The following is a 27064-nucleotide window of genomic DNA, read 5'->3' as shown; positions in this document are numbered from 1 at the left end:
CAAAAAAAAAAAAAAGAACTGGAGTAGAAGAAACCTTAACTCTCAACTACTTCAGTTAGGAAGAGAGATTTGAAAGGATGTCTGAGGACAACCCAATTAAAAGTATTTTCAAGTATCAATCACCTCAATCTTTCTTTTATGCCCCTGTCTTTTTATTCTGCCTGCACTGCCTTAGTTAACAGAGTCATCTCTTAATTATTCATTTGCCCTCACGCAGCCACTCCCCAAAAACCTGCTTTCCCTTATCTTTTCCATTATCTGTTTCCATTATCTTTCACACTGGCCACTAGTTATTCTCTAAAACTTATCTAATTACAAAATTCCAATGGCTTAGAAACCTTCAGTAGCTCCTTAGTGGACTACAGGATGGATCAGATTCTCTCTGTGGCATATAAGGCCTCTTCCAATCTACCTTTCAGGGTTGTTTTAAACAATAAGTTTATATAATGCCATACACATAGGATTTAATATATCTAGTATAATGACATACATAATAGTAATAATAGCATTAGGGGTAGGCTAAAAATTCATTTAAAGTCATTTCCTAGACTGAAGACCTTAGGTTTCAATATCTAAAAGAAAAATACCTACAGAGGAAGATCCTTCTTACAAATCCTGAGAAGTCACTCTCTTGAACGCAGCCTTGGTGAATGGAGCAGGAGTCAAGACACTTATATCTCTCTCTTTGTTTCCTCCCCCTTTCTCCATGATGTGGTGGTCCAGTCACAGACTGTAAGCTCCAAGAGAGGTGGGACCATGCCTTTTATTTGTTTGCCTTCTACTTCTTTTTCTTCTCTTACTGTGTTAGTGAAAGAAACCAGACTGTGTAACCCCAAAATATGCCACTTTGGTCTAGTGATTATTTTGGCAATAACTGATTATTTGGTAATCAATAAATAAAGGTACCTAAGAAATAGCAGGTACAAGACGGACACTCTGACCTTCTTTTTCTTCCTGAAAGCAGGAGATAAAACTCCCATGTGAAAGGTAACCTCCCTGTATCAAAAAGAATACTTAGAATTCATTTTATACAGAGAAGTGTAAGAATTATAAACCAAAAACTACAAAACATCGTTGAAAGAAACTAAAGAAGACCTAAATAAATGGAAAGACATCCCATGTTCATGGATTGGAAGACTTAATATTAAGATGGCAATACTCCCCAGATTGATCTACAAGTTCAACACAATCCCTATCAAAATCACAAGTGTCTTTTTAAAAAGCAATGAACAAGCTGACCCTAAAATTCATATGGAATTGCAAGGGACCTTAAATAGCCAAAACAATCTTAAAAAAGAAGAATAATGTTGAAGGACTCACATTTCCTGACTTCAAACCTACTACAAATCTACAATAATCAAGACAATATGGTACTAGCATAAGGATAGACATATAGATCAATGGAATAGAATTGAGAGCCCAGAAATAAACCTATACAACTATGGTCAATTGATTTTCAATAAGAGTCCCAAGATCATTCAGTGAGGACAAGGCTATTTTCACAAATCGTGTTAGGACAACTGGATATCCACATACAAAATAATAAAGTTGGACCCCTACCTCACACCACATACAACAATTAACTCAAAGTGGATAAAAGGCCTACATGTAAGAGCTAAATCTAGAGAACTCTTAGAAGAAAACATAGGTATAAATGTTTGTGACCTTGGATTAGGCAACTATTTCTTAGATATGACACCAAAAGCACAAGCAACAAAAGAAAAAATAGATAAACTGAACTACATCCAAGCAAAAAAACTTTTGTGTGTCAATGGATACTATCCAGAGAGTGAAAAAACAATCCATGGAATGGGAGAAAATATTTGTAAACTGTATATTTGATAAAGGTCTAGTATCCAGAATATACAAAGAATTCTTAATAATAAGTTGTAAGAATTCTTTGTATAAATAAATAATAAAAAACACAACCCAATTAAAAATGGGCAAAGATATTGAATGGACATTTCTCCAGAGAAGATATATAAATGGCCAATAAGCACATGAAAAGATGGTCAACATCATTAGTCATTAGGGAAATGCAAATCAAAACCACAATGAGATACCACTCATTGGTATCTACCAGGATGCTATAATAAAAAAGACAAACAACAAGTATTGACAAGAATGTGGAGAAACTGGGGCCGGCCCCATAGCTTAGTGGTTAAGTGCGCGCGCTCCACTAGTGGCAGCCCAGGTTCGGATCCTGGGCGCGCACAGATGCACCGCTTGTCCGGCCATGCTGAGGTGGCGTCCCACATACAGCAACTAAGAAGGATGTGCAACTATGACCTACAGCTATCTACTGGGGCTTTGGGGAGAAAAAAGGGGAAAAAAAGGAGGAGGATTGGCAATAGATGTTAGCTCAGGGACGATCTTCCTCAGCAAAAAGAGGAAGGATTGGCATGGATGTTAGCTCAGGGCTGATCTTCCTCACAAAAAAAAATAAAATAAAAATAATAAATAAAACAATGTGGAGAAATTGGAACATTGCTGATAGGAATGTAAAATGATGCATTTGCTTTAGAAAGCAGTTGGGCAGTTCCTCAAAAAGTTAAACATGGAATTACCATATGACCCAGCAAATCCACTCCTAGGTATATACCCAAGAGTACTGAAACACATGTTCAAACAAAAACTGACAGGTGAATATTCATAGCAGCATTATTGATAAAATTCAAACAGTGGAAACAACCCAAATGTCCATCAACTGATGAACGGATAAACAAAACGTGGCATATCCATACAATGGAATATTATTTGACCATAAAAACAAATGAAGTACTGGTACATGCTACAACATGGATGAATCTTGAAAATATTATGTTAAGTGAAAGAAGTCAGACACGAAAGGCCACAGTTTATATAATTCCATTTATATAAAATGTCCAGGATAGGCAAATCCATGGAGACAAAAACAAGATTAGTGGCTACTAGGAGCTGGGTGGGGTGGTGAGGAGAGGAGAATGAGGAGTGACTGCTTAATGGATATGAGGTGTTTTTGGGAAGTGATGAAAATGTTCTGGAATTAGATAGTGGTGATGGTTGCACAAACTTATGAATATACGAAAAACCACTGAACTGTACGCTTTAAAATGGTGAATTTTATGGTATGTGAATTATATCTCAATTAAAAAAATAGGCAAAGGACTTGAACAGATACTTCACCAGAGAGATTATACAAATAACAAATAAGCACATGAAAATATGTTTAACATATTAAGGAAATGCAAATTAAAACCATTGTGACAAGAGGAGCCCAAGGAGACATGATGACTAAATGTACTATGATATCTGTGATGGAATCCTGGAACAGAAAAAGGACTTTAGCAAAAAAGTAAGGAAGTCTGAATGAAGTATGGACCTTAATTAATAATAATGTATTAATATTGGTTGATTAATTGTGCCAGGTGGACCATACTAATATAAGATGTTAAAAGGGGTTGGTTTAGGGGATGGTGGAACTGTTCTGTATTGATTGTGATGAATCTATACATGTGTTAAAATTCATAGAAATGTACAACAAAAATAGTCAATTTTACAGAATGTTAATTTAAAATACAAAATTAAAAATTATTTGGAGGAATTAGAGAGCAATCAAGGGCCAACAGAACATGGAGATTTGACCCTTGAAAGAAAAGAACTGTACTCGATGAGATCCACCTTTCCAAAGCTTTCCCCTTAGGGCACTCCCCAGTCTGCACAGTGTGAGGTGGCTAGAATTCTTACAGAAAGCCATACACTTCTTGGCTTAAGATATCAGTGGATAAAGTTCAGGGCATAGCAGCTGGAAATTGAGGGGCGAATATCTCATAAAGGAGGGATCTGCAGAGAGGGGACCCCCTAAATCTGCATATGAAATTTCCTCAAATCCTTGGATGACCCCTTACTGCAGATCCACTGGGTGAGACTCCAAGGAGTCCAGTGGAAAGCAATAGCTGAGAGGCAGATATTTCAGCTGCTGCCTACTCCAAGAGAGACAGAATTTGTAATTGATTTCCACAAATTTAAAGGAGCTTGGTAAATGCCTTGGAGTGTCCACTGAAATACCATGTGGGCCATGCCTTAGAAGACTATGTGCCAGAACTAAGGAATTCACCCTAATAATAATGGTGAAACCTAAACAGACTCACTATAACAAAGGGTTGAACCAAGACTCCACAAACTTGAGGTCAAGTTCAAGCTATTAATTCCACTGCCTGCTAATAAAAAACCCAACATTCTTTAGAGGAAAATAAAAGAATCCAGAATCTGTACAATGTATCATCCTCAATGTCCATTACACAAAATTTTAAAATCCTAGACGTGCAAAAAAAAAAAAAAAGGAAAATATAATTCAACATCAATAGAAAAGTCAGACAATGGCAGTAGATACCAAGACCACCCAAATGTTGGGACAAAACCTTGGAAGCAGCTATTATAAATATCTACCAAAGACTTCAAGGCAAAGATAGTCATAATGAAAAAATAGATAGGGAAATCTTAATAGAGAAAAGGAAATTATTTTAAAAATAGAAATTGTGAAACTGAAAATAAAATTAAAAATTCAATGAGTGAGCTTAACAGAAAATTGAAGGTGTCAGAAGAAAGGGTCAGTGAAATAAAGAAATCTAGAGACATCTCAGTCAAGAGACTGAGAAAAAAGATTGGAAAAAAAGATCTATCAAACAATATTAAGGTGACAGTACTAATTGGAGTTCTAGAAGGAGAGGAGAGAGAAAACAAAGTAGAAAAATGTGAAGAAATAAAGGCCAAAAATCCTTGCATTTGGTCAAGACAAAAATTTACAGATTCAAAAATCTCAGAGAACCACAGTGAGATATATATGAAGAAAACCACTCCTAGGTACATCATAATCAAACTGCTGAAAACAAATATAAAGAGAAAATCTGGAAAGCAAAGATAAACAACAATGACATACTGGAGAACAATAATTTTAGGTATCTTGGACTTCTCCCCTGAAAGTATGAAGGTGAGACAGTAGTGGGGGAAAATCTTTAAAGTGCTGAAAGACAAAGATCATTAATACAGAATTCTATATCCAACAGAATGAATGAAGATGAAATAAAGTCATTTTCAGATTAAAGAATTCATCTAAGAGAATTCATCACCAGCAGATCTGCACCAAAAGAAATGCTGAAGGAAATTCTTCGGGCTAAAGGGAAATGATATCACAGAAAATCTTAGATCTTCAAGAGTGAATGAAGAGGGGGGCCAGCCCCGTGTCTTAGTGGTTAAGTGCGCGCGCTCCATTACTGGCGGCCCCGGTTCGGCTCCTGGGCGCGCACTGACGCACTGCTTGTCCGGCCATGCTGAGGCGGCATCCCACATATAGCAACTAGAAGGATGTGCAACTATGACATACAACTATCTACAGGGGCTCTGGGGGAAAAAAAAGAGGAGGATTGGCAATAGATGTTAGCTCAGAGCCAGTCTTCCTCAGCAAAAAAAAAAAAGGAGGATTAGCAAGGATGTTAGCTCAGGGCTGATCTTCCTCACAAAAAAAAAAAAAGAATGAATGAAGAAGATCAGAAATGGTAAACATCTGAGTAAATATAAAAGACTATTTTTTCTTCTTTCTTTAAAATACAGGACAGTTTCAAGCAAAAATTATAACATTGCCTTGTGGAGTTTATAATGTATGTGGATATAATACATATAACAAATATAGCATAAAGGATGGGGCAGGGATGATAGTAAATGGACCTATGTGGTTACAAGGCTTCTACATTTTATGTGAAGTTGTACAATATTATCTCTAAGTAGATTGTGAAAAGTTAAGTAGTTATGTTGTAGTTCCTAGAGAAACTACTAAAATATGAGATAAAGAGGTAGAGCTAACTATCAACAGATAAAGTGGAATTCTTAAAAAAAATATTTGAATACTCCAAAGGAAGACAGGAAAGGGAGAACAAAAGAACAACAATCAGAAAGGAAAAAATAAATAAATAAAAAACGGTAGACCTAAATCCAACCATATCAATTATTACATTAAATATCTATGGACTAAACAGTCCAATTTAAAGGCAGAGATTTCCAAAATGAATAAAAAAGCAAGACAACCATATTCCATCTACAAGAGATGTACTTTAAATATAAAGACACAGATAGATTGAAAGTAAATGGATAGTAAAAGATATACCTGCAAACAGTGAGCATAATATCAGATAAAACAGACTTCAAAGCAAAAAGTATTAGCAGAGATAAAGAGAAACATTCATAATCATAAAAGATCAATTCATCAGAAAGACATAATCATAAATGTTTATGTACCTAATAATAGAATTTCAAAATCCACAGAGCAAAATTCAACAGAATTAAAGGGAGTAACAGACAATCTCACAATCACAGTTGGAAGTTTTAATATTCCTCTCAACTGATAGAAAAACTATACAGAAAATCAGTAAAGACATAGATGATCTGAACAACATTATCAACCACCTTGACCTAAATTGATATTTAGAGAATACTACACCCTAAAGGTGCAAAATAAACATTTTCAAGTGCACGTAATATGTTCACCAATATAGACCATACGTTAGTCAATAAAGCAAATCTCAATGAATTTAAAGGTGTTGAAATCATACAGAGTTTGTTCTCTGACCACAATAGGGCGGGTATGGGGCATTCAGGTTCCCTAGAGGCCAGTGAGGGGAGAAGGACAGGTTCAGAGAGAAGGCACAAGTGGCAGTGCTGGCACAAGCAGGTATGGGGAAGGGGCTGAACACCAGGAGAAGGGGAGAGAGGGTGGGTGAGGGCACCAATTACCCACCCCACACCCCAACCTCACAGTCTCTAGCCGCCACATGCCCCTAGAGCTGCCAGGAGGAGGGAGTGCTGCCATCAGGTGATGCTCAGAACAGGGCCCCAAGGCTTCCTGCTTGGCTCCTTTGTCTGCTTGAGGGGTGGACAGCTTGTCATCGCTGCTCTGGCCACAGAAGGAGAGCAGCTAGCAAGGTGTGGAGTGTGGCTGCCACGAGGTGAGCTGCTTGGGCTGGGGGGCTAGGATGTAGCTGGGATGGCTCTGTGCCAAGAGGGAGAGGGTGGTGACCAAAGGCTTTGCAAGAGAAGCCAAGAGCCAGACCAGGTGCTAGAGGCTCAAGGGAAGAGCCTGCTCTGCCCCAGTGGGGATCCTCGACCCTTGTTCTGGCTGAAGGTGGCTGGCTGAGAGCAGTAACCCCAAAACCTTGCCTCCCACAGAGGAACTCTTTGTCCAGGGCCAGACTGAAGGGGGATGGGAGGGGCTGGAAATTTAGGCGGGACCATAGCCACAGAGCCAAGGGTTGCCACAATGACCCCACAAGGCCTGTGCTTGTCGAAAGGACCCCACTGGGCGGAGGTCCTGCAGGGGCCTCTGGGGGAAGGGTGGGGCCTGGGGCCTGTCACACCCAGTTTTAGGGCCACCTCATCACAGTTCCCCTGAAAGCCTCAGTCAGAGTGAGAAGCGAAAGAGCTCAGGCCCAAGAAGCCCCAGTGGGGTGGGCAGCACTGTCAGGCCCAGAGATTGGGATGCTGTCCCCTAGACTCTTGCTCACAGCTCCAGGGCCTTGCTCCTTTTCCTTTCTTACAGAGAAAGCGATGGCTTGGTTCAAGGAAAGCTAAGGGGAAGGGTGGCTGTTTCTCCAGGTCAGGGAGGATACCAGGCGTCAGTACTTCCCACTGGTGGGGTCTGGGGAAGTGGGGCGCTCCTGTGCCAGCAGCATGAGAGAGACACTACTGTACAGTGGTTAAAGTCATGGGCACTGGAGCCAGACCGCCTGAGCTTGAATCCTGGCTCCTCTACTTACTAGTTTGTAACCTTGGCAAGCTCTCCAACCTCAGTTTCCCCATCTGCAAAATGGAAAAGAGACAACAGTATCTATTTCATGATGTTGTTGTTAGGGCTAAATGGGGCTTTAGCACAGTTTCTGGCAATAAATGTTATTATCGTTATGGACGGAACCCCACGTGTGCACCTAGATGCCCTATCTGAAGGGGTAGCTCCTCATCCGGACTCTGACTCAGAGTGGTGACGGGGCCAGACTCAGCACCCCCACCACCACTCGGGAACTTGCAGAGGGAGAGTTAGGGGTGGAGCCCTGCTCTCCAGGGGCTTTCCAGCTGGGTGATTTCCTGAGAGCTCAGGGGCAGGGGTCACAGGGAGGCAGCCAGCCTCTGAGGGCCCATTGTTCTTCTCCTCTGAGCTGAGAAAGATGCATTCTTCCCATCCCTCCTCCCCTGACCTCCGACTCTGCAGCTCAGGAGCAGACGTGCTCATCTCTCCTTGTCTTGCTCACAAAGAGCTCTCAGTGCCTCACAATTGTCCTGTGATGCCCAGCCTTTCGAGCGTATCGTCCCCAGTTCACAGATGAGGAAGTTGAGGCCCCGAGGGAGGAAGTGGCTTATTTGATGTCCCATAAAGAGAAGCGGCACAGCCAGGACTCCGTCTCCCAGTCCTGTGTCCAGTATTGCAGCACAGACTCCTGGGCACCCCACTGCACAGCCATGCACTTACACCAGACAGCCCCACATGCAGAGTGCACAGCCTGAGACCGGAGAGGCGGGAGGGGCAGCGGCTTGGACCCTCACTCATCAGCAGCCAGGTGGTGACAGCAGGTTTTTTTTCCTCCCTAGATGAGCTTCACATCCCAGGTAACTGGAGCAGAAGTCCTCAGCTTGTCTTGTCTTCTCCCCAGGTGGGGTGCCTGCTGCACCAACAGGGGCCAGAATGGTCCATCCTTCTCCACAGCTGTGACCACTGCTTAGCCCAGTGGGTACGGGGGGAGTGGGCAGCAGGAACCCAGGTGCCCTCCCTACCTGGTGGACTGCAGGAGAGCGTGACCAGGCCAAAGGGCTGTTCACGTGACTGGTTCTCCCTGTGGTCTCCTGAGGTCAAGGGAGAGGGGATGGGGGAGACCTGAGCCTAGCGTGATCAACCATCCAGGTTTTCCTGGGTTCCTGGGATGCCGGGTTTTCGATTTTAAAATCCAGCAAGTTCCAGGCAAACTGTGATGAATTGGTCCCCTGAGTCTTCCACAGCTCCCAGTCTGGGCAAATGAGACTCATCCAGTAATAAGGAGAGGATACTATGGACTGGGGCTGGGAGGGACAGGGAGGGTCAGGGATGGCAGAGACACGGTGAGCCAAACAGTGGTTGGCACTCTGCAATGTGGGTTTGGGCAGCCTTGCTCCTTATTTGTATATGAGTCCTTCCCACTGAAGTCAAATCTGCTGGAGTCAACTTCCTCCCTTCCAACAAAGATAACCAGAGACCTGGGGGTGGCGGACCACTTCCTTCTTCTAGTTCCTCTGCCAGCCCAGGGTTGCTCAGTGCTCAACAGGCCCTACTTTCACCCCTTTCCCAGGCTCTCTCTGAGACCAAAGCTCAGGCACAGCCCAGGAGGCCATCCCCCCAAGTCCCAAAGCCCTCTGTTTCCAGTAAAAATAGGAGAAACCTGAACTAAACAGATTTCTCACTTCCTTATAGAGGAAAAGGAGGTAAGGGAGGTGACTGATGTTTAGTACAAAGGGCACAAGACACAGAGTTATGCAGACATACATTAAGCTGCGTGCCCTCCGGCAACATATAACCTCTGTGAAGCTGTTTCCTTATCCCGAAAATGGGGATACTGTACCCATCTGGTAGGACTGTATTAAGCATCACAATGAGCAGCTGCTCAATAGATGTTTGCTGCTGAGGTTGTTGGAGGGGTCTTTCTCCACTCAAACTGGGGAGGGGTTGCCTGTCTTGGCTCCAAATCTCACCCAGGTTTCTCTGTTTCTTCAGGACTTCTGCTCAACTCACATACACACAGTCCCCGGTGTTGCCTCCAGGGAATAGCAAGATGGGAGGTGGCTGGGGAAGGAGATCCTAGAGCAGGGGGAGGGGAAGAGAATGGAGAGGCTATAATTTGAGATGAGAAGAAAACCCTGGATGAGGAGGAGATCCCAACTGCTGGAAACGGAGGGTTCTCACCCGTGGCTCAGGGCAGCATTTATCTGTGATGTCCAGGCCTCTGGAGCTCCTCAGCACAGGGAAGCGGGTGTGCCGTAGTGAAGACATTCACCTTGGGCCTAGCTCCAAGCCACGTCTCCCTGAGCTCTGGGCGGATCGTCTTTCCCGTTGATCAGTGGAAGGAACCGGCTCCTCCTGCACCCTTGCCTGTGCAGACACCCAGCGGTCTCATCTCTTTCTCCCCGCAGGCCCTGACCGGGGCAGTCAGCACCGTTAAGTTCTTCCTCTCTGAGGCTTTCCTGGGGCAGCACTTCGAGGCCGTGGAGTTGGAGGGCAGCGAGCCTGAGCCAGGAGACCTCTTCCTGTTCAGGCTGAGGTCCCTCACCGGACGCTGGTGCGGGGCCCCCGTGGGCGTGTACTGCGGCCACGGAGAGATCATCCACTTCGAGGGTGAGCGTCTCCGGTGGAAACACAGGCCCTAGTAGGGGAAGAGAGGCTGCCTGTCCAAGCCCTGCTCCACCAGTGGGGAGGCCACACAGAGATGACTACTGTGGGTCCCGAGCTGGGGGTCCGGGTCTCTGAAGATAGGCGCTTGGGCACTCAGGGATGGAGCCTAGGGCCGCTGGGTCCTGGGAGATGGGGGGAGGGGGATCAAGTGGCTGGGATCACAGGAACTAAGCCCGGCTCTGATCCGCACGCGTCCGGCTTTCCTCGCAGGGAAGAATCCCGGTGGTCACGGGCTGCACACGTTTCTGGGCTCCTTCGAGGTCGTTGTATCCAAACAAGGGCAGCGCCCGCTGCTGCGCTCGCGCTCGCTCTGGCGTGTGCTGCATAGACGCGGCGGCATTGACCGCGCCGCGCTGGAGCGCCGCGTGCGGGAAGCCATGGACGCGGACCCGCCGCCCTATCACCCCACGCGCAGCAACTGCGTGCACTTTGCACTGCGTCTGCTCCGCCCTGGGCCCAGCCTGGACCCCCTACAAACAGACTGGAGTTCCTTTAGCTCGGTGAGTGCAGACCAGCTACCCACACAGGACCCCACCCCGCCTCCGGAGCTGGTTGACAACTGCAGCTAACTAAAGCGCTCCTGCAAAATTCAGGCCCTCCCTCCCTACTCAGGCCACGTTCCTCAAACTCAGGAGCCGCTTTAGTCTGGCAGACCCAAAGCCCTCAGAAGCAAACTAGGCCTGCCAATTCGTCGAGGTTCCACCCCCCTGAAACCCTTTGGGGCCCACTCTAGGAAGGGCCCAGCTCACAGATCCCGGGCACATCTATTTACTTTAGTCGACCAACCTCCAAACCTAGGTGCTTAGTCAACCCCCATTCCCATTCCCCGAATGGAACCTACCTACGGAGCCAAGCTCCACCCTTCTGGGCCCCGCCCATTTCCATCCAGGCCCGCCAATTCTGGTTGTGGAGACGTCGGGATCTTAGTCTACAGATCAAGACTCAGCCCTCTTCACTTCCTCCCCCACGCCCAGCCAAGAGACCCCACCCATCCAACCTGATGCCCCAAACTCGGGCCCAGCTAGATCCCACCCCATTCCCCACCCTGGTCACTACATTCCCTCTAGATTTAGGTCTATCCTTGGTGGACCTCGGGCCTTGGGAGCTGAACTGGAGGCCTCACTCTGGCGGTCACACCAGACCCTAACCCAGCCTCTTCCCTTTCCCTTCCTTCGTAGGTGTCAGTGGACGTGGACTTGACCGTGGACTAGGCTGATCTCAGGCCCTCCTGGGTGGGCACGGGTGCTCCAGAAATAGTCATTAAACTATTTTCCAAAGCTGAACTCGGGGTTCACCGTCTCCTCTATTCTGTCCCCACCTCTCCGTCCGCAACCTGCTGTAGGCTCCTGGGCGCTCTTGGACCAACCTTCCTTAAATTCCATCACCTCCGGGAAGGCCCCTGGCTTCCTAGTGAGAAACCAGAATGCCGTCAGAGGGGCCCAGATTTTGTAGGAAAGGTAGTGCGGGGAGAGGGCGCGTCCTTGGTCCCTGAGTCGGTCTCTGTGTGCAGTGCCTTCTTCCCGCTCTGGGACCCCTAGCCTTGTGGCACACCCTTCTCTTCAGTCCCCTTTCCTTCCACTGCGTGGGTGAGCATCTGCGCTTGTGTTTGGGGTGAGCGGAGCCCCTAGAGGCCGTTCAACCGAGACCCGGTGGTCGGGGAGTGGGAGAAGGCGTTCTGCATTCCCCGGAAAGCTGTCCCATGATCAACCCAGTAGCCTCCACCCACCCCCAGACCTGGCGGTGCATCGAGTCCCTTTAAAGGGCAAGAAATTTCCTTGGGGCGCGGGGCGGGGGGCGATTTCCGAGGGGTTTGGGCGGCGCCAGACCCTGCTGCACTTCCCCCACCGCCCCCGTCCGCGGACACGCCCTCCGCTCCGGAGGCGCCGGTGCCTTTAAGAGCCTCAGCGCGCGGCCCTGATTGATAAACCCGCGCGCCGCCTCCGCCACCCCAGACTGCGGCTCTGCAGAGCCCGGCCGCCCCCGACCTCCGCCCCGTCCGCGCTCCCTTCTTCGGCCCGGCCGCGTCCGCCAGCAGCCTCCTTCCCGGCGGAGCCCCCTCCCCGGCCGCACCATGTCGGCCGCCCCCGCCTACGGCGAAGACAAGGGCGGCTCCGCTGGCCCCGGGGAGCCCGAGTACGGCCACGACCCGGCGAGCGGCGGCATCTTCTCCTCCGACTACAAGCGGTGAGGGAGCCCGTCCAGCTGGCGGCTGGCCCGGCCCGACCAAGGCAGACGCGCCGGTACCGTGGACAGCGCCCGGCTATCCGCCGCGGCCCAGCCAGGCCCCGCCCGCACCCCCGCCAGGCCGCGCGGCCCGCCCGCCCAGCCCCCTCCCGCGGCGGCCCCGGGCCTCGGGACCCCCGCTCCCACGCCAGCACCCTGCCCTGAGGGGCCGGCCTGGGACCCGGCACGGGGGTGGGAGGCTGGTGGGGGATGGGCCTATTTCTGGGAGACCCACCCTCCCGCCCGGATATTTGTCCTGTCTGCAGGTCCGCATTACAGGTTCCCCGCCTCTGTCGCGCGTGGCGAGTTGGCGAATCCGGGGGAGGGGTCCGAGTCGCGACCTCGAGCCTGGGGCCCGTGCAGGAAGGCCCGCCCTGGGTATAGACTCTGAGCCTCCCAGGCCTGGCCCCTCCTCCAAAGCCATTTTCCCTTATTGGCGTGCACACATTCTCATCCCCATCTCCCCTCTGGCGCTCACACTCCTGCTCCCCACGTTGCCCCTGTGGTTCAGCCCTACCTAATTTCCCACTCCTCCCCTCCACCTTTGGATTATTCATTCGTTCATTCGTTTATTCATAAATTCTGAAACAAGCATTTTTAAGAGCCTACTGTGTGGAGTCTTGTCCTAGTCACTGTGAATACAGCTGTGAACATGAGACAGTCCTTCTCCTCGAGTTGCTGGAGAGGGGAGCACAGAGGAAGAATCTGTCAGTGACAATTCAGTGTAGTGGGGACAGTCAAAGGGTGAGGCGCTGGTCTCTGGCCCTGGAGAAAAGTGAGAGGGGAGAGTGAGGGATGTTCCAGGCAGAGGAAACAGCTTGTAGGAAGGTGGGGAGATGGAGAGCCAGGTCACAGATTTTGTAGGTGCTGGTACAGTGTGGCCAGAATCACTATGCAGGCCGCTGGAGTGACCAGAAATGAGGGTGGCGAGATGCCAAGGTTGAGGGGGTGGGCGGCTGAAGAGTTCTAAGCAGGCCATATCAGCTTTGCATTTTAGAAGGATCCCAGGCTGGATCGTGGAGAAGAGATTGGAGGTGTGCTGGATCAGGAAGGAGACAGTGAGGAGGGTGTTGAAGTTGGAAGGGGGTACATGATGGTGGCCTAGACTGTGGGAGGGGCTATTGAGGGGGTAGGAGCCACAGACCTGACGGTTATTGGGGGATGAAGTGAGAGGAAGAGGCTGAGAGAAGATAAGGATGATACTCAGGTGTAACTGGATAAATGGTGGAGCTATCCATACAGTGCAATTGTAAATAAAGACGTTACAATCAAATCTGTGGAAAATAATGTTGAGTTTGGCTTTTGACATGCTGTGATTATAAACTCTGAGGGACATTCAAGTCTAGTAGGTAGCTGGGTACTAGGATTTGTATTCCAGGAGAGATTATTAACATATATATGTTGATCAAAGCCACAGAAGGAAGTGAAGATAAGCCAGGGAGAGTGTATAAAATGAGTTCAGACGGGGCACAGGTATGACCTCGAAAGACAGGAACATTACGGGTGACCAGAGAGCAGGGAGAAGTGTTTCAGATTAACTGAGAAAAAGTAAACCAAAGGCAGGAGGAAAATAAAATGTGGTTTCAAGAAGGAGGAAGTGATTAGCAGTGTCAGTGCCCTTTGAGGTCACCTCAAAGAAAGAAAGAAATCGTGACCATCCCATCGGTTTGACAAAGAGCAGGTCAACCCCGCCCTGCTCCAGTCCCCACCTCCTGCCCTGGGAGACCAGTTCTGGCAAAGTCAGGAGAGGAGGAGCTAGACTATTTTCTCCCCACATTCTATTATGAACAATTTTAAACATACAGAACAGCTGAGTGAATAATACAATGAATACATGTATCCCTCCACCTAGATTCAACCATTGTTGACACTGTGCCACACTTGCTTTATCTAACCATCTACCCGTACATATTTTTGGCTGAACCGTATAAGTTGCAGATGTCATGGCCCCTCAGCCCTAAATTCTCGTCAGCATCTAAAGCCAGATTAAAGTGAATAGAGGAGCAAATAGGATGTGAATAAATAAAACATGGCGAATGGAATTTTGCTTTCAAGAAGTTTGACTGTAGAGGGGAGAGAGGGAAAGAGTTGCTGGAGGAGAACATCGGCTCAAGAAGGTTTATTTTATTTTTGTTGTTATTTTTGTTTGTTTATTATTAGGATAGGAAAGCCTAGAGCAAGTTTAACTGCTGATGGGAAGGAGCCAGTAGTGTGGGAGGGGCTGCAGGGAATTGAAGGAGGCCCATGTCCTGAGTGATGGAGGAAAGGCTTCCAGAGCTGGGTGGGGGACTAGCCGGCTTCAAGGAGGGCAGCTCTGCCCAGAGGGAGGAGGGCAGGAGGAGGGGAGACCAGGGACGCAGATGTGTGGCAGCTGCAGGGGATTTTATCGAAGGCCTTTCATTTTCTGTGAGAGGCAAGAAAGGAAGCTGTAAGAGCAAGGACAAGGGTATGGGGGGAATTTGAGGAGCGTCGAGGGGGTTGATATATAGTGAATGAAGCCAACCATTCCTGGCAGGGGAGACGCAATGGGGACAAGGGGGCCAAGGATGTGAGCGAGCGAGCCATGGAGGATGGCCTAGGCCAGGTAGGGAGGAAGTAGAGATAAGAGAAGGCTGATAGGAAGGAAGAAATCGAGAAAGACAGGTAAGGATCAAGAGGGTTCAGGTCAGAGTGAGAAGGGGGTGTACAAGATTTCTGAGGAGGAGCAGTTGTGGGGAGGCAGAGGTCCAGCTGTGGTGTGAGAGTGGAGAGGAGGAGCAGCCCTTGCCTCTGTCTGGATCAGCTCCCCTGACCCACGGACCCCGCCTGGAGAGTGAGGGTTGGCGTAGTTCCCAGGCCCAGCCCTCCTCCTCTCCTGTGTCCTTGTCTCTGAGCACGGAGGAGGAAACCAGAGCCTCCCTGCCTGCCCGTGTCTGGTTTCTGAGTTTCAGGGGCAGGCTGTCTGGTGACAGTGACAGGCTTCCCCGGCTTCCTGGTGAGTTCAGTCCCATCTCCAAGCAAGACCTGGTGCCGGATGCAGCGATTCCTGCAGCTCCCGGGGGCCGTGGTGAGGCCAGGGGGCAGAGGGGCCTGTGGGGCTGATCAGGAGGCTGCCAGCCCTGTCCTGGCCCCCGAAGGTGGGCCCCCACCCTGGTACCAGGCCCTGCAACCTGAGGAGCTTCAGTGGCTTCAGGCCTCAGAGGAAGACACAGCCCCAGAAGCATCCCTGGAAGGACCTTGCCCAGAGACTGGCCAAGGCCAGAGCCAGAGCCAGCGCCAGCCACTACGGTACAGAGGAACCCCCAGGGAGCCTCACCCAGACAGCCAGGGAGGCAAGGGATGAGCAGCTGCCACTCTCAGCCCAGACTCCTTCAAGTCTAACCTCCTCAGGAGGAGGACTGGGCTGGCATTTAGGGTCCAGGCAAGAGGGGGAGGTGTCAGGAGGCTTAGTATGGAGACTGAGAGTATGAGTGGGGGAAGTTGAGCTTAACTCCCCGGAAGCTCTGAGGAGAGGAGGATAGTCAAATATTCGAGGGTTGAGGTCCCACCTTGACCTTTTCCTCCCCCCGGTCCTAGCTAGAGTGGGCTCTGGGTAAGGTTTGGAGACTAGATAAAGCAGAGTTTGCCAGCCTCTCCTGGCTAGTGGATTGGGACTTGGGTGGTGAGGGGAGAGAGGCAGATGTATCAGGGGAGGTGAGCATGTCTGGCCTCAAATGCCATGTTTTACCTACCCTGGCTGGCTCCAGCCACCCCCCAGGGAGTGCCTTAGGCCAGGCCAGGCCAGGGGTCAGGTCAGAGTGCGGTGTAAGGGGATCCGACTATGGGAGATTAATGTTTCATGGCCTTAGAGCATTGCTGTGTATCTCTCCCTTCCTCTCCCCCTTGGGAACATAAGCTGGGGGTGGCGAAGATGAGAGACCCAGGGCGGTCACACCCCAGGAGGGAGCTGGTTTCTGTTAGTGGGCATCTGACAATCCTGCCTGTGCTATGTTTGCTGTACATCCGCCGTCCCTCCCCTCCCTCAATTCCCCCTTTGCCCAGGGCCCTGGAGCTTTCAGGGGCCTGGAACATATGCACTAGGCTCCGGGGTGGAAGTAGTACTCATGCCCCTGTGCGTGCCCTGGGGCATGTGCATTTGACATGGGCCTGTGGCGTTTCGGGGAGTGCTGAGGACCCCCAGGTGTGAGGAAGTCTGCTTCAGAGAATGTCCAGTGTTAAAGGGACTGGACAGACTCTGACTGCTGACCATTGAGGACACCCCCCTGACCCCTCAGGAGTCAGAGGATCTTGAGGCCGGATGTATTTGATCTTGGAAGCCTGAATTCATCATTGAGAATCTCAAACAGGAGTCCAGTGTCCACTTTGGCAAATGAGACTGGAGTGACCGAGTTTTGTTAAAAAGGTGTTTGTGTATGTGGTGTGTGTGTCTGCGGAAGGACATGTGTGGGGTATGTGCACTGTGTGGGACGCTCATGTCTAGAGGAGGGTGTGGGGAGTATGGAGAGGTCTTGTGGGGATGTATGTATGTGTTTGTGGGTGTCTGTAGGGATGTGTAGGTGAGGTCTGTGTGGGGGTTTATGTGTGGAGAGTGTGTTTTTGTGGGAAGTGTCTACGGGTGGTATATGAATCTATGACTGTGTTTTTGTGGGGGTTGTAGGTGTGTGTCTGCAGGGGTTCTTTGTGTGGGGGGAGGGTTTATGTATGGATTGTATGTGTGTCTAAGGGGTGTAGGTGTGTCTGTGGGGGTATAGATATGTCTTTGGGGGTAGGGGTATGTCTATGGGGTGTAGGTATGTCTGTGCGGGAGATATGGGAGTGTTTGTCGTATACGTGGGTGGTACTGGTGTTGGTGGGGGTGTTGGGGTGTGTGGGTGTCTATGGGGTGTGAGCTGACTGTGGGGTGTATGTATGGAGGATCCTGGGGGTGCAGTGGAGTGCGTTTGTATATTGGGGAAGGTGGTGCCCAGCTCTGTCATTCTTCCCACACCCTCAGTGCTACCCAGACCCAGCTGAGTGGTCTGTACTTCTGTCTACACCCCCGTCGTCCTGAGCTCAACCCCCCTAGGAATTGACTGGCTGGTTTGTGTATGGGAGCGTGACAAAGTGGTTCTCTCCTGGCCCTGGCTTGGCCATGGGAGAGTAAAAAATGTCCTCTGGTTTTAGGGGCATCCCTCCAAGTAGGGGAGTTTTAGATCAGCATGCCTGGGGCTGGATATCTTCTCCTGCCCTCATCTGACAGCTTAGCAAGTCCTCTGTGTTCTGGAAGGCGTCAACTTTCTACTTTGCTTCCCATCAAAAATCTCTTCAGGAAAGACACTTTCTAAAATCCTTGGAACATCAATTTCTTAGCACCCCTTCTGTCCTTTCTATCTGTTAAGCACTCACACATTTCTGCAAAATGCAGCCCCATGACTAGGTGTGTGTTATGTCGGGTTCTTCTCTTAGCATTTATCACTTAGTCATTTCTCAGCATCAGAAGCTGTCACATTTGCCTCTTTATGACTATTATCATGCTCTTCCCTCTCCTAATATTGCTACCTCCAATTTCTGATTTCCTGTTTGTTTCACTTCTGTGACTAACTTTGCACACACTACTTTTTAATTTCTACCATTGGTGATACCTCTCTAGGCTGGGTTCTCATGCCTGGGTCAAAAGCTGTGGGTTAGCAGAGTATCATCTGGGAGATTAGAGAATATGCAGGTTTCCACACACAGCTGCTCACCAAATTTTGGAATTGTCTTGGCAATGCATGAGTGCCTCAGTTGTCCCACAGCTCTGTCAGCTGCCTATAGACACACTTTCCATGTTTTTACTCACAATTCTCTGTTCACTCCTTTGACCACCAGCCTGTGGACCTCTGAGTATGGTTGGGGAGGTTGTTCGCTGCACAAGGGCACCTGGCCAAAGAATACCAGACCATGCTCCACTCACTGAATGACGAGCAACAGCTTAGGGCTATGTCTACCTGGAGGGCCAAGCGGGTGGAGGATGGGCTTGCAGCAGCCCTGACAGTGAATGCTGGATATGGACACTAAATTTATATAAGTCCTTTATTTATTTTGAATATTAAACTTTTATTCACCATATCCCAAATATTTTCCATTCTGTTGCTGTTCTGGGCTGAATTGTGTCCTGCTCAAATTCATCAGTTGAAGGCTTAACCCGCAGGACCTGAGAATGTGACTGTATTTGGAGGTAGGGCCTTTAAAGAGGTGATTAAGTTAAAATGAGGTCATTGGGGTGGGCCCTAATCCAATATGATTGGTGTCCTTATAAGAAGAGGAAATTTGAACAGGGACACACAGAAAGAAGACCGTGTGAGGATATAGGATCTACAAGCCAAGGAGAGAGGCCTTAGAAGGAACCAACCCTGCTGACACCTTAATCTCAGACTTCTAGCCTCCAGAATTGTGAGAAAATAAGTTTAGGTTATTTAAGTCACCCACTCTGTGGTACTTTGTTATGACAGCCATGGTAAGGGAATATAATTGCCTTATTTTTTTCCTTAAATTTAGTTTTATATACCAAAGTTAAAAAAATTAAACCTAGCAATCTTGTTACTGATAATTTTATGACCTTGAAAATTAAAAAATTTCCCCTTCCGCTTCCATAATGAAAAATAATTTAACTATACAGGACCAGCCCTGTGGCCTAGTGGTTAAGTTTGGTGCACTCCACTTCGGCAGCGCAGGTTTGTGGGTTCAGATCCCGGGTGCAGACCTATACCACTCATCAGCCACACTGTGGTGGTGACCCACATATAAAAAATAGAGGAGGGGCTGGCCTGGTGGCATAGTGGTTAAGTTCGTGCATTCTACTCCGGTGGCCCAGGGTTCGCAGGTTTGGATCCCAGGCATGGACCTATGCACCGCTTATCAAGCCATGCTGTGGCAGGTGTCCCACATATAAAATGGAGGAAGACGGGCACGGATGTTAGCTCTGGGCCAATTTTTTCAGCAAAAAGAGGAGGATTGGCGTCAGATATTATATCAGGGCTAGTCTACCTCACACACACAAAAAAAAAGTAGAGGAAGATTGGCACAGATGTTAGCTCAGGGCTAATCTTCCTCAGCCAAAAAAAAAAAAATTTTAACTGTTAAGCAAATGTGGAGTTTATTTTGGTGTGAGGTATGTATGTGTACAAGTTAAATTCTTTGCTGCAAAGCAGTTTCCCAACAGCATTTATTGAAAGGGGGAAAAGGTTCTTTCTTCCTTTGGTGAGGTATTTGTTCCTAATGTATCAAACTTAGACCCATTGATGAAATTTCCCCCTATGACCTTGACTTTCTATTTTTAACCCGGTACTATAGAGCTTTTCTCATTGTCATGTTGTTTTGTGTATTGAATTCCGGTAGGGTGAGTTGTCTCTCATTATTCCATTGTTCTCTTCTTTTCCCCAAAATATTCTTTCGAGTTCTTACCTATTGATTTTTTTTTCCAGGCAAATTTTGCTATCATTTCATGAAGTTTGACAAAATGCTTTCAGTGAAATTTCAGTGCAGGGGCCGGCCCCGTGGCTTAGCGGTTAAGTGCGCGTGCTCCGCTACTGGCGGCCCGGGTTCAGATCCCGGGCACGCACCGACGCACTGCTTCTCCAGCCACACTGAGGCCGCGTCCCACATACAGCAACTAGAAGGATGTGCAACTACGACATACGACTATCTACTAGGGCTTTGGGGAGAAAAAGGGGTAAAAAAAAGGAGGAGGATTGGCAATAGATGTTAGCTCAGGGCTGATCTTCCTCACAAAAAAAAAAAAAGAAATTTCAATGGACATTGCATGAAAATGTATTGGCTTGAGGACCACTTTTATTCCCCTCAGCCATGTGCAAGGGGTAATTTTTTTCAAATCTTCACTTATTTCTCCCATAATGGCTTTATAACTCCCCTGAATGAGTGTTGAATGTTGAGTGACAGGTCTGGCCTTCATTGTGAGGCCATCTCGACAGACCCTGGAGTGTCTGGGACCTGTCTACTCCTTAGAATCAGCTCAGTCTATGGGGTCAGGGCCTGGGAACACACTTGAGGTGGGGCAAGGGCATCCTGCTCTTGTTTTGACACCCACCTTCTTTTCACTTTTGACATCTACTCCTTTCCAGGTCCTTCTCATCCATCCAACTGGCCATTTCCTGGGCAGGGTCCATACCTTTTCTACCCTAAACCCTTCCTCTTGTCTCCCAGCTCTATGTCCCTGGCTGTGTTAGTTTCCCAGGGGTGCAGTAACAAAGTACCACAAACTGGGTGGCTTAGAAGAAGAGCAATTTATTGTCTCACAGTTCGGGAGGCTAGAAGTCCAAAATCAAGGTGTCAGCAGTGCCCTGTTCCCTCTGAAACTTGTAGGGGAGACTCCTTGCTTGCCTCTTCCTAGCTTCTGGTAGCTTCCTGGCAGTTTTTGGTGTTCCTTGACTTGTAGATGGATCACTCCAATTCTCTGTCTTCACATGGCATTCTCCTTGTGTCTCTGTCTCTTCACAGGGCCATCGTCTTATAAGAAAAACAGACATATTGGATTAGGGCCCACCCTACTCCAGTATGACCTCACCCTAACTAATTACAACTGCAACAACTCTGTTTCCCAGTAAGGTCACATTCTGGGGTACTAGGGGTTAGGACTTCAACATATCGTTTTTGAGGGGATGCAACTCAACCCATAACATTGCCTGGGCCACATGTTTCCCCCAACCCTGAGTTCCCTGATCCGTACTTCACCCCCTTCCCCTCTGGTCAGGTCCTGCCTGAGCCTTCCCTGCCCGTGTCCCTTCTCTCTGCCTGGATTCTCCTGATTGATACCCCTACCCCCACCCTTATGCCCTCAGCTGACCTCTTGTGCCCCTCATCAGGCATGATGACCTGAAGGAGATGCTGGACACCAACAAGGATTCCCTCAAGCTGGAGGCCATGAAGAGGATTGTGGCGGTGAGCGGGAAGGAAGGGGGCCTCTCTTGGGGGAGGGGCCCAGGGATCAAAGAGCAGCTCTCCTTGGCTCCTTGTGGACCTTCCCCTAATAAGTGCTGGCCCCCTCCTTTCTCCTTCACCCCTATCTTGACTCCACCACCCAGATGATCGCGCGCGGAAAGAACGCCTCCGACTTGTTTCCCGCTGTGGTGAAGAATGTGGCCTGCAAGAACATAGAGGTGAGCACTCCCCAGTGAGACATCGCTCATGCCCACCTCCACCAGGAATAAACTCAAGCTGGCTGGGGGTGAGGAAGGGAACGATCCAGCCCCTGGGGGCCAGACCTGCTCAAAAAAGTCCCTGGTCCAGGAAAAGACACTGTCTACATGTCTCTGAACTAGATATTGATCAGAGTGAAGAAGCCGGGGTACACTCCAGACGCTCTCCCCCACTGGAAGACTTTGTCCCCATGGACCATAGCTGGCTGGGGTGATGACATCTCCTGGGGTGGGGGTACCAGTCCCTGCTGAGAAACCTGCTCTCCCCCAGGTGAAGAAGCTTGTCTACGTGTACCTGGTGCGCTATGCTGAGGAGCAGCAAGACCTGGCCCTGCTGTCTATCTCCACTTTCCAGCGTGGCCTAAAGGTCAGAGGTCTCAATTTGCCTCCCTGGAGCTTGGGCCTTATTGGTGCTGTATTGGAGGAGTGGGCCCAGGGAAAGGCCTGAGCATGGGGGGCAGGCTCTGAGGGCTCCTTCCTACCTGCCTAGTGTTGGGAGGTCAGAGTCAGAGAATAAGACCAGCCAGACCCTCAGAGGGTGGAGGCCAGCTCAGAAGGGGCATGAAAGATGAAGTGGGTGCCCAGGGACTGTGTCTCTCCTCCTCTGAGGAGCCTATGATAATGGCTGCCTCGAATATGAACCACTTGAGCCCTTGACAATGGAAAACCCCTCAGCCCTCACACCCATTAGTGTAAAGGATTTGTGGCCCACAGCCAGGCAGAAGTCAGCCTCCCTAAGACAGGGTTCTATGAGGGGAGCTGCCGACCTGGATTCCTCACCTCTGGGCGTCAGAGCCTTGGCACTGGCAGGCTCACCAGTGCACATATCTGTAGAGAACAATGACTTTGGAACCTTTTCACCTGGAACTTGGTAAGGAGGACAAAGGGTTTATTGAAAGCAAATGAGCTCCACCGAGAGGAAAACAACCAAGTTTACCATGGAAGAGAGTGGCCTCAGATGGGGAGGTTGGGTTCCAAGGTCAGCACAGAGGACATAAACACATGACCACTCCCTTTTCAGTAAGTTCAGTACAGCCAGTTATTCCCCTAGAGTGGGACCAAATTGATTGTTCTTCTGTTTAGCACCAGAAGTAGTTGACTTGTCTTAGATGCCCCAGTGTATATAAAATATCCACTTTTAAAGACCTGGATCACATCTGTTGTGAAATGCTCTTGAGGCAGGCAAAAATTGAAATCACCTAAGGGAAGGGACTGTGGAAATATTCAAGTCCTTTATAATGGAGTGGCGCTGAATCCTCCCACATTATTTAAACTGAATATTCTCACCTTTTGTTTGTATGTTAAACTCATGCATGATAGTGTCCAGTGGGTGCTTTTCTGGTTAGTATAAGATATCTCTAGGGTAAAGAAGCCAATATCACTGCCATTCTATTCTCTCTCCATATCAGACTTTTCAGCTCTGATTGCAACCATCAACTCCCCTAGTCTTTCCAAACACACAGTTCAAATTCCTGTGAGAGGGACTCTGAAAGGTCTAGCTCATCTTTTCATGTCCAGCTGATTCTACAGGTTGCTGAGCAGACTGAGAATTGACTGCCCAAATCTGGGGCTCACCCCTGGTTCAATCTGCTATGGCCAGCAGGAAGGGCTGACAGAGTCTGCTTCTGTGAGGTGGGGTCGAAAGGAGAGGCACTTGCATATATCATTCATTCATTCAGCAAATACTTGGGTATCTCTATGCCACACATTGTGCTAGGTTCTTTTTAAATGTCAACACCATAGGGGCCAGCCCAGTGGCATAGCAGTTAAGTTTGCGTGTTCCACTTCGTTGGCCTGGGGTTCGCCAGTTTGGATCCTGGGTGCGGACCTACTTACCACTCATCAAGCCATGCTGAGGCAGCGTCCCACATAGAAGAACTAGAAGGACCTACAACTAGGATATACAACTAGGTACTGGGGCTTTGGGGAGAAAAAAGAAAAAAAGAGGAAGATTGGCAACAGATGTTAGCTCAGGGCCAAGCTTCCTCAAAAAAAAAAAAGTGGTACTGTAAAAAACACGACCTTATTAAAAAAAAAAAGTCAACACCGTAGAATCTGTCTCAGATTGGCAAGTAATCTTTTGGTTTGAATCAGGGTTAAATCATTTTATAAGAACTTTTCTGGAATTTTTTACACAGACAGATTTTATATTTACTATACTTTCTATAGTCTGCCCTTTTTCCTCTTTAGAAAACCAGGGCTCATTTAGTCCAACGCAATGCAATGATTTCTCTAGAACGGTGTTCAGAAAACTTTTTCTGTATAGTGCCAGATAGTAATTAAGGCTTTGCAGGCCATACAGGCTCAACCATGCAACTACTCAACTTTGCCCTTGTAGTGTGAAAGCAGCCATAAATGAGTGGGCGTGGCTGGGTTCCAATAAATTTTTTTTATATAAAAGGCAGAAGACAGATTTGGCCTGAGGGCTGTAGTGTGCTGACCTTTGCTCTAGAACATCTTTGACAGGTCATCTCCAGTGATGGAGACCTCACTCCTTCACAAGACAGCTCACTCCATCTTAAGACAACTACAACTGTTTTAGTTTTTTTAACCATTATATTGTGTTGAGACCTCTATAGCTATAATTTTTTAAAATTTATTTCAGACTCATAAAAGGCATAAGGAATAATATAATGAATATCCATATACCTGGCATAAAAAATGAAATATTTATCAAACAGCCAAAGCCCCCTATGTATCTTTCCATTTGTCATTCATATGCATTTATTCTTTTATTATGTATTCCTAAACAATATATAATATTGTTTTGTAAATGGTATCATATAATATATGTGTCCTCTAAAACTCATTTTCTTTTTGTTGTTGTTACTCTTTTTTGGGCTCTCCTGCACTTTGGAACCAGTCATTTCCATCCAGGGTTCTCCTTCTTTTTATCAGCCTAGGCTGAGGCTGTGTTTGCTTTCCTAGCAGTCCACCTGAATTCAGACAGCCTCCAGTTGGCAAGCAGATAATCTAGGTCTCCCTATATCCTGTCTTTGTGCAGTTGGTCCCTTGAATCCCCTATGAAACCCTACTCTATTTCATAGTAGAGAAGGAGACCAGCTTGGTTTAGGACAGAGTCCAAGCCAGGGTGATTCTGAATCTTAATTTTGTCCTTCTGATTTTGTGTCTTTCTGCAAGATGTTGATAAGCTATTTGGACCAGGGTAACAAACTGAGTCCCGTGGCATATCATGTTTCCAGGTTGACACTGATCTGTTAATTAACCTTCCCCAAGTACAACATTTTACCAAGTTGTGGATCTACGTAACTGTACAATCAGCTGACATTTTCCCATCTTGTTAGAAAGAATCTTATTCAACAGCAAAAAAATTTCTTAACACCTTTCATGTGCAAAGGGCTGTGGTGATACAGAGATAAAATAGACATGAATTCTGCTCTTAAAATGCTTGGGTATTAAGTGAAACAAAAGGCCTGCCTCAAAAATGGCAACAGGAAATGCTATGAGAGACTCCCACAATGCTTGCTGAAATCAAGATACATAGCATTAATATCTATCAGTACTAATATCTACGCTATCAAAATGGAAAATAGATTTTTTGTAACTTTCTGTGAATCCATAATCATTTCCAAATAAAATGTTAAAAAAAAAAAGGAAAATAGGTCTTAGCAGTTGATTTGACTCTAAGAAGACAGACTCCTGCTTTTTAAATAAGTACTTCTAAACCACCTATTTAAAAATTACTTCCAGAATTTTGCCAGAGATTAGCGTCATTTTCACCTGTAATTTTGTGGCTCTTCTCTTTCCCCATTTTAGAAAATCCGGGCAGCATCTAACCTTGAGTGTTCCAGTACCTCTCCCGCTGGCCACCATTCTCCACAATTAACAGTAATTTACAGCAGCAGACAGCCATTAAGCCCCATGATTATAATAGGTTGTGTCTAATGCTCTACTCAGGTGTGCATAGGATGCAATAGGAGCAAAGAGGAGGGGCCTGCACACCCATTCTGTTGTTAAACACTGCAAGAAGAGGAAGAAGAACAGCTTTTGAGAGACTACTGACCGAGAGCAATGTGGGCGTGGACTCTTTGGAAGGGAGACCCGCTTGCTTTCGCAGGCAGTCACCGTGGGCATAAACACAAAGACCCTACCCCCCACCCCCAATCCTAAGGAACAGGAGGTGTTTCAGGAACTTTAGGTGTTCTGAAAGTTTTTCTCTCTTCCTGAAAGTGAAGCAGCCCATTGCCACACCTGTTCAGGTGTCAGATTTCTGCAGCCAAGGCCAAGAGTCAGTGCCCTCAAGCAGTGTCCCCCAGGTGCCCAAGCAGTGGCACATCATCTAGGCTCAGGGCAGGAGGCAGGCACGCAAGAGCTGGTGGTAGCTAGGGACAGTGAGTTCCATAGGTATGGCCTCCCCCATCAGGCCACCTGCTGCCCTCTCATGGCTCTGCCTCCACCTCTGCCTTAGGACCCCAACCAGCTGATTCGTGCCAGTGCCCTCCGTGTCCTCTCCAGCATCCGTGTGCCCATCATAGTGCCCATCATGATGCTGGCCATCAAGGAAGCTGCCTCGGACATGTCACCCTATGTGCGGAAAACAGCTGCCCATGCCATCCCTAAACTCTACAGGTATGCCCCAGCCCTACTCTTCACTCCTCAGGTGAAAGGTTCCCCAGCCCCCGGGGCACACCCCTGGCCTCTCTCAAGTCTTGCAGGCTACCCTTCTTTTACTCTTCAGATGGTTTAAGACAGTTTGGGGAAACTGGCAGAGATGGAGGACAGTGGAGGTGGGGGCTCACACCCCTCTATGAATAGGGTTGGGGTGCAGGAGGTGAGCACAGTCTGGACAAATATTGAGAAGGCTGGAGATGGGGGGAGGGGCAAATCCCTCTCAGTAGTTTCTCCCTCAGCTTGGATTCTGACCAGAAGGACCAGCTGATAGAGGTCATTGAGAAGCTTCTGGCCGACAAGACCACAGTGCGTATATGGGCACACAGGGGTGAGTGGTGGAAAGGTGCCAGACAGAGGCCCTTCTGCTTTTCCCGTTCACCCTCTCTTGCCTCTGGCCGTTCCCCAGCTGGTGGCGGGCAGCGTGGTGATGGCCTTCGAGGAGGTATGCCCCGAGCGCATCGACCTGATTCACAAGAACTACCGGAAGCTCTGTAACCTGCTCATCGACGTAGAGGAGTGGGGCCAGGTGGTCATCATCAGCATGCTCACCCGCTACGCCCGCACGCAGTTCCTGAGCCCCACCCAGAACGTGAGTGGCCGGGACCCCCAGGAGAGACCC

The 27064-nt window shown here is 48.2% G+C and overlaps 2 protein-coding genes across 3 annotated transcripts in view; both read left to right on the top strand.

Moving 5' to 3' along the window:
* The first annotated feature begins 6616 nt into the window (after window positions 1-6616).
* Window positions 6617-11649, top strand: LOC131405592 (uncharacterized). Its single transcript, XM_058540552.1, has 4 exons — window positions 6617-6703; window positions 10180-10381; window positions 10649-10938; window positions 11617-11649. The coding sequence occupies exons 1-4, from the start codon at window positions 6617-6619 to the stop codon at window positions 11647-11649; spliced, it is 612 nt and encodes a 203-aa protein (XP_058396535.1).
* Window positions 11650-12415: 766 nt separating this feature from the next.
* AP3B2 (adaptor related protein complex 3 subunit beta 2) overlaps window positions 12416-27064 on the top strand; it is a 33723-nt gene continuing 19074 nt past the window's right edge. The window contains exons 1-7 of one of the 2 annotated variants that reach the window (XM_058540487.1): window positions 12416-12622; window positions 21481-21556; window positions 21700-21774; window positions 22085-22180; window positions 26243-26403; window positions 26685-26751; window positions 26852-27034. In XM_058540487.1, coding sequence (XP_058396470.1) covers window positions 12510-12622; window positions 21481-21556; window positions 21700-21774; window positions 22085-22180; window positions 26243-26403; window positions 26685-26751; window positions 26852-27034 — 771 coding nt within the window. In that variant the 5' untranslated portion in view covers window positions 12416-12509. Of the gene's footprint in view, window positions 12623-15674; window positions 15929-21480; window positions 21557-21699; window positions 21775-22084; window positions 22181-26242; window positions 26404-26684; window positions 26752-26851; window positions 27035-27064 lie in introns of those variants that run through there. The other variant, XM_058540486.1, reaches the window with a different exon arrangement.

This window comes from Diceros bicornis, chromosome 5, assembly GCF_020826845.1.
Source record: "Diceros bicornis minor isolate mBicDic1 chromosome 5, mDicBic1.mat.cur, whole genome shotgun sequence".
In the NCBI taxonomy this organism is placed as follows: Eukaryota; Metazoa; Chordata; class Mammalia; order Perissodactyla; family Rhinocerotidae; genus Diceros; species Diceros bicornis.
Note: the sequence above shows the minus strand (reverse complement) of the source record. Positions and strands in the feature narration are given on the sequence as shown.

Coding starts and splice junctions, on each gene's coding strand:
- LOC131405592 (XM_058540552.1), top strand. CDS start 6,617: ATGGGGCATTCAGGTTCCCTAGAGGCCAGTGAGGGGAGAAGGACAGGT. Junction 6,704..10,179: donor GGCAGTGCTGGCACAAGCAG/GTATGGGGAAGG, acceptor TTCTCCCCGCAG/GCCCTGACCGGGGCAGTCAG. Junction 10,382..10,648: donor AGAGATCATCCACTTCGAGG/GTGAGCGTCTCC, acceptor CTTTCCTCGCAG/GGAAGAATCCCGGTGGTCAC.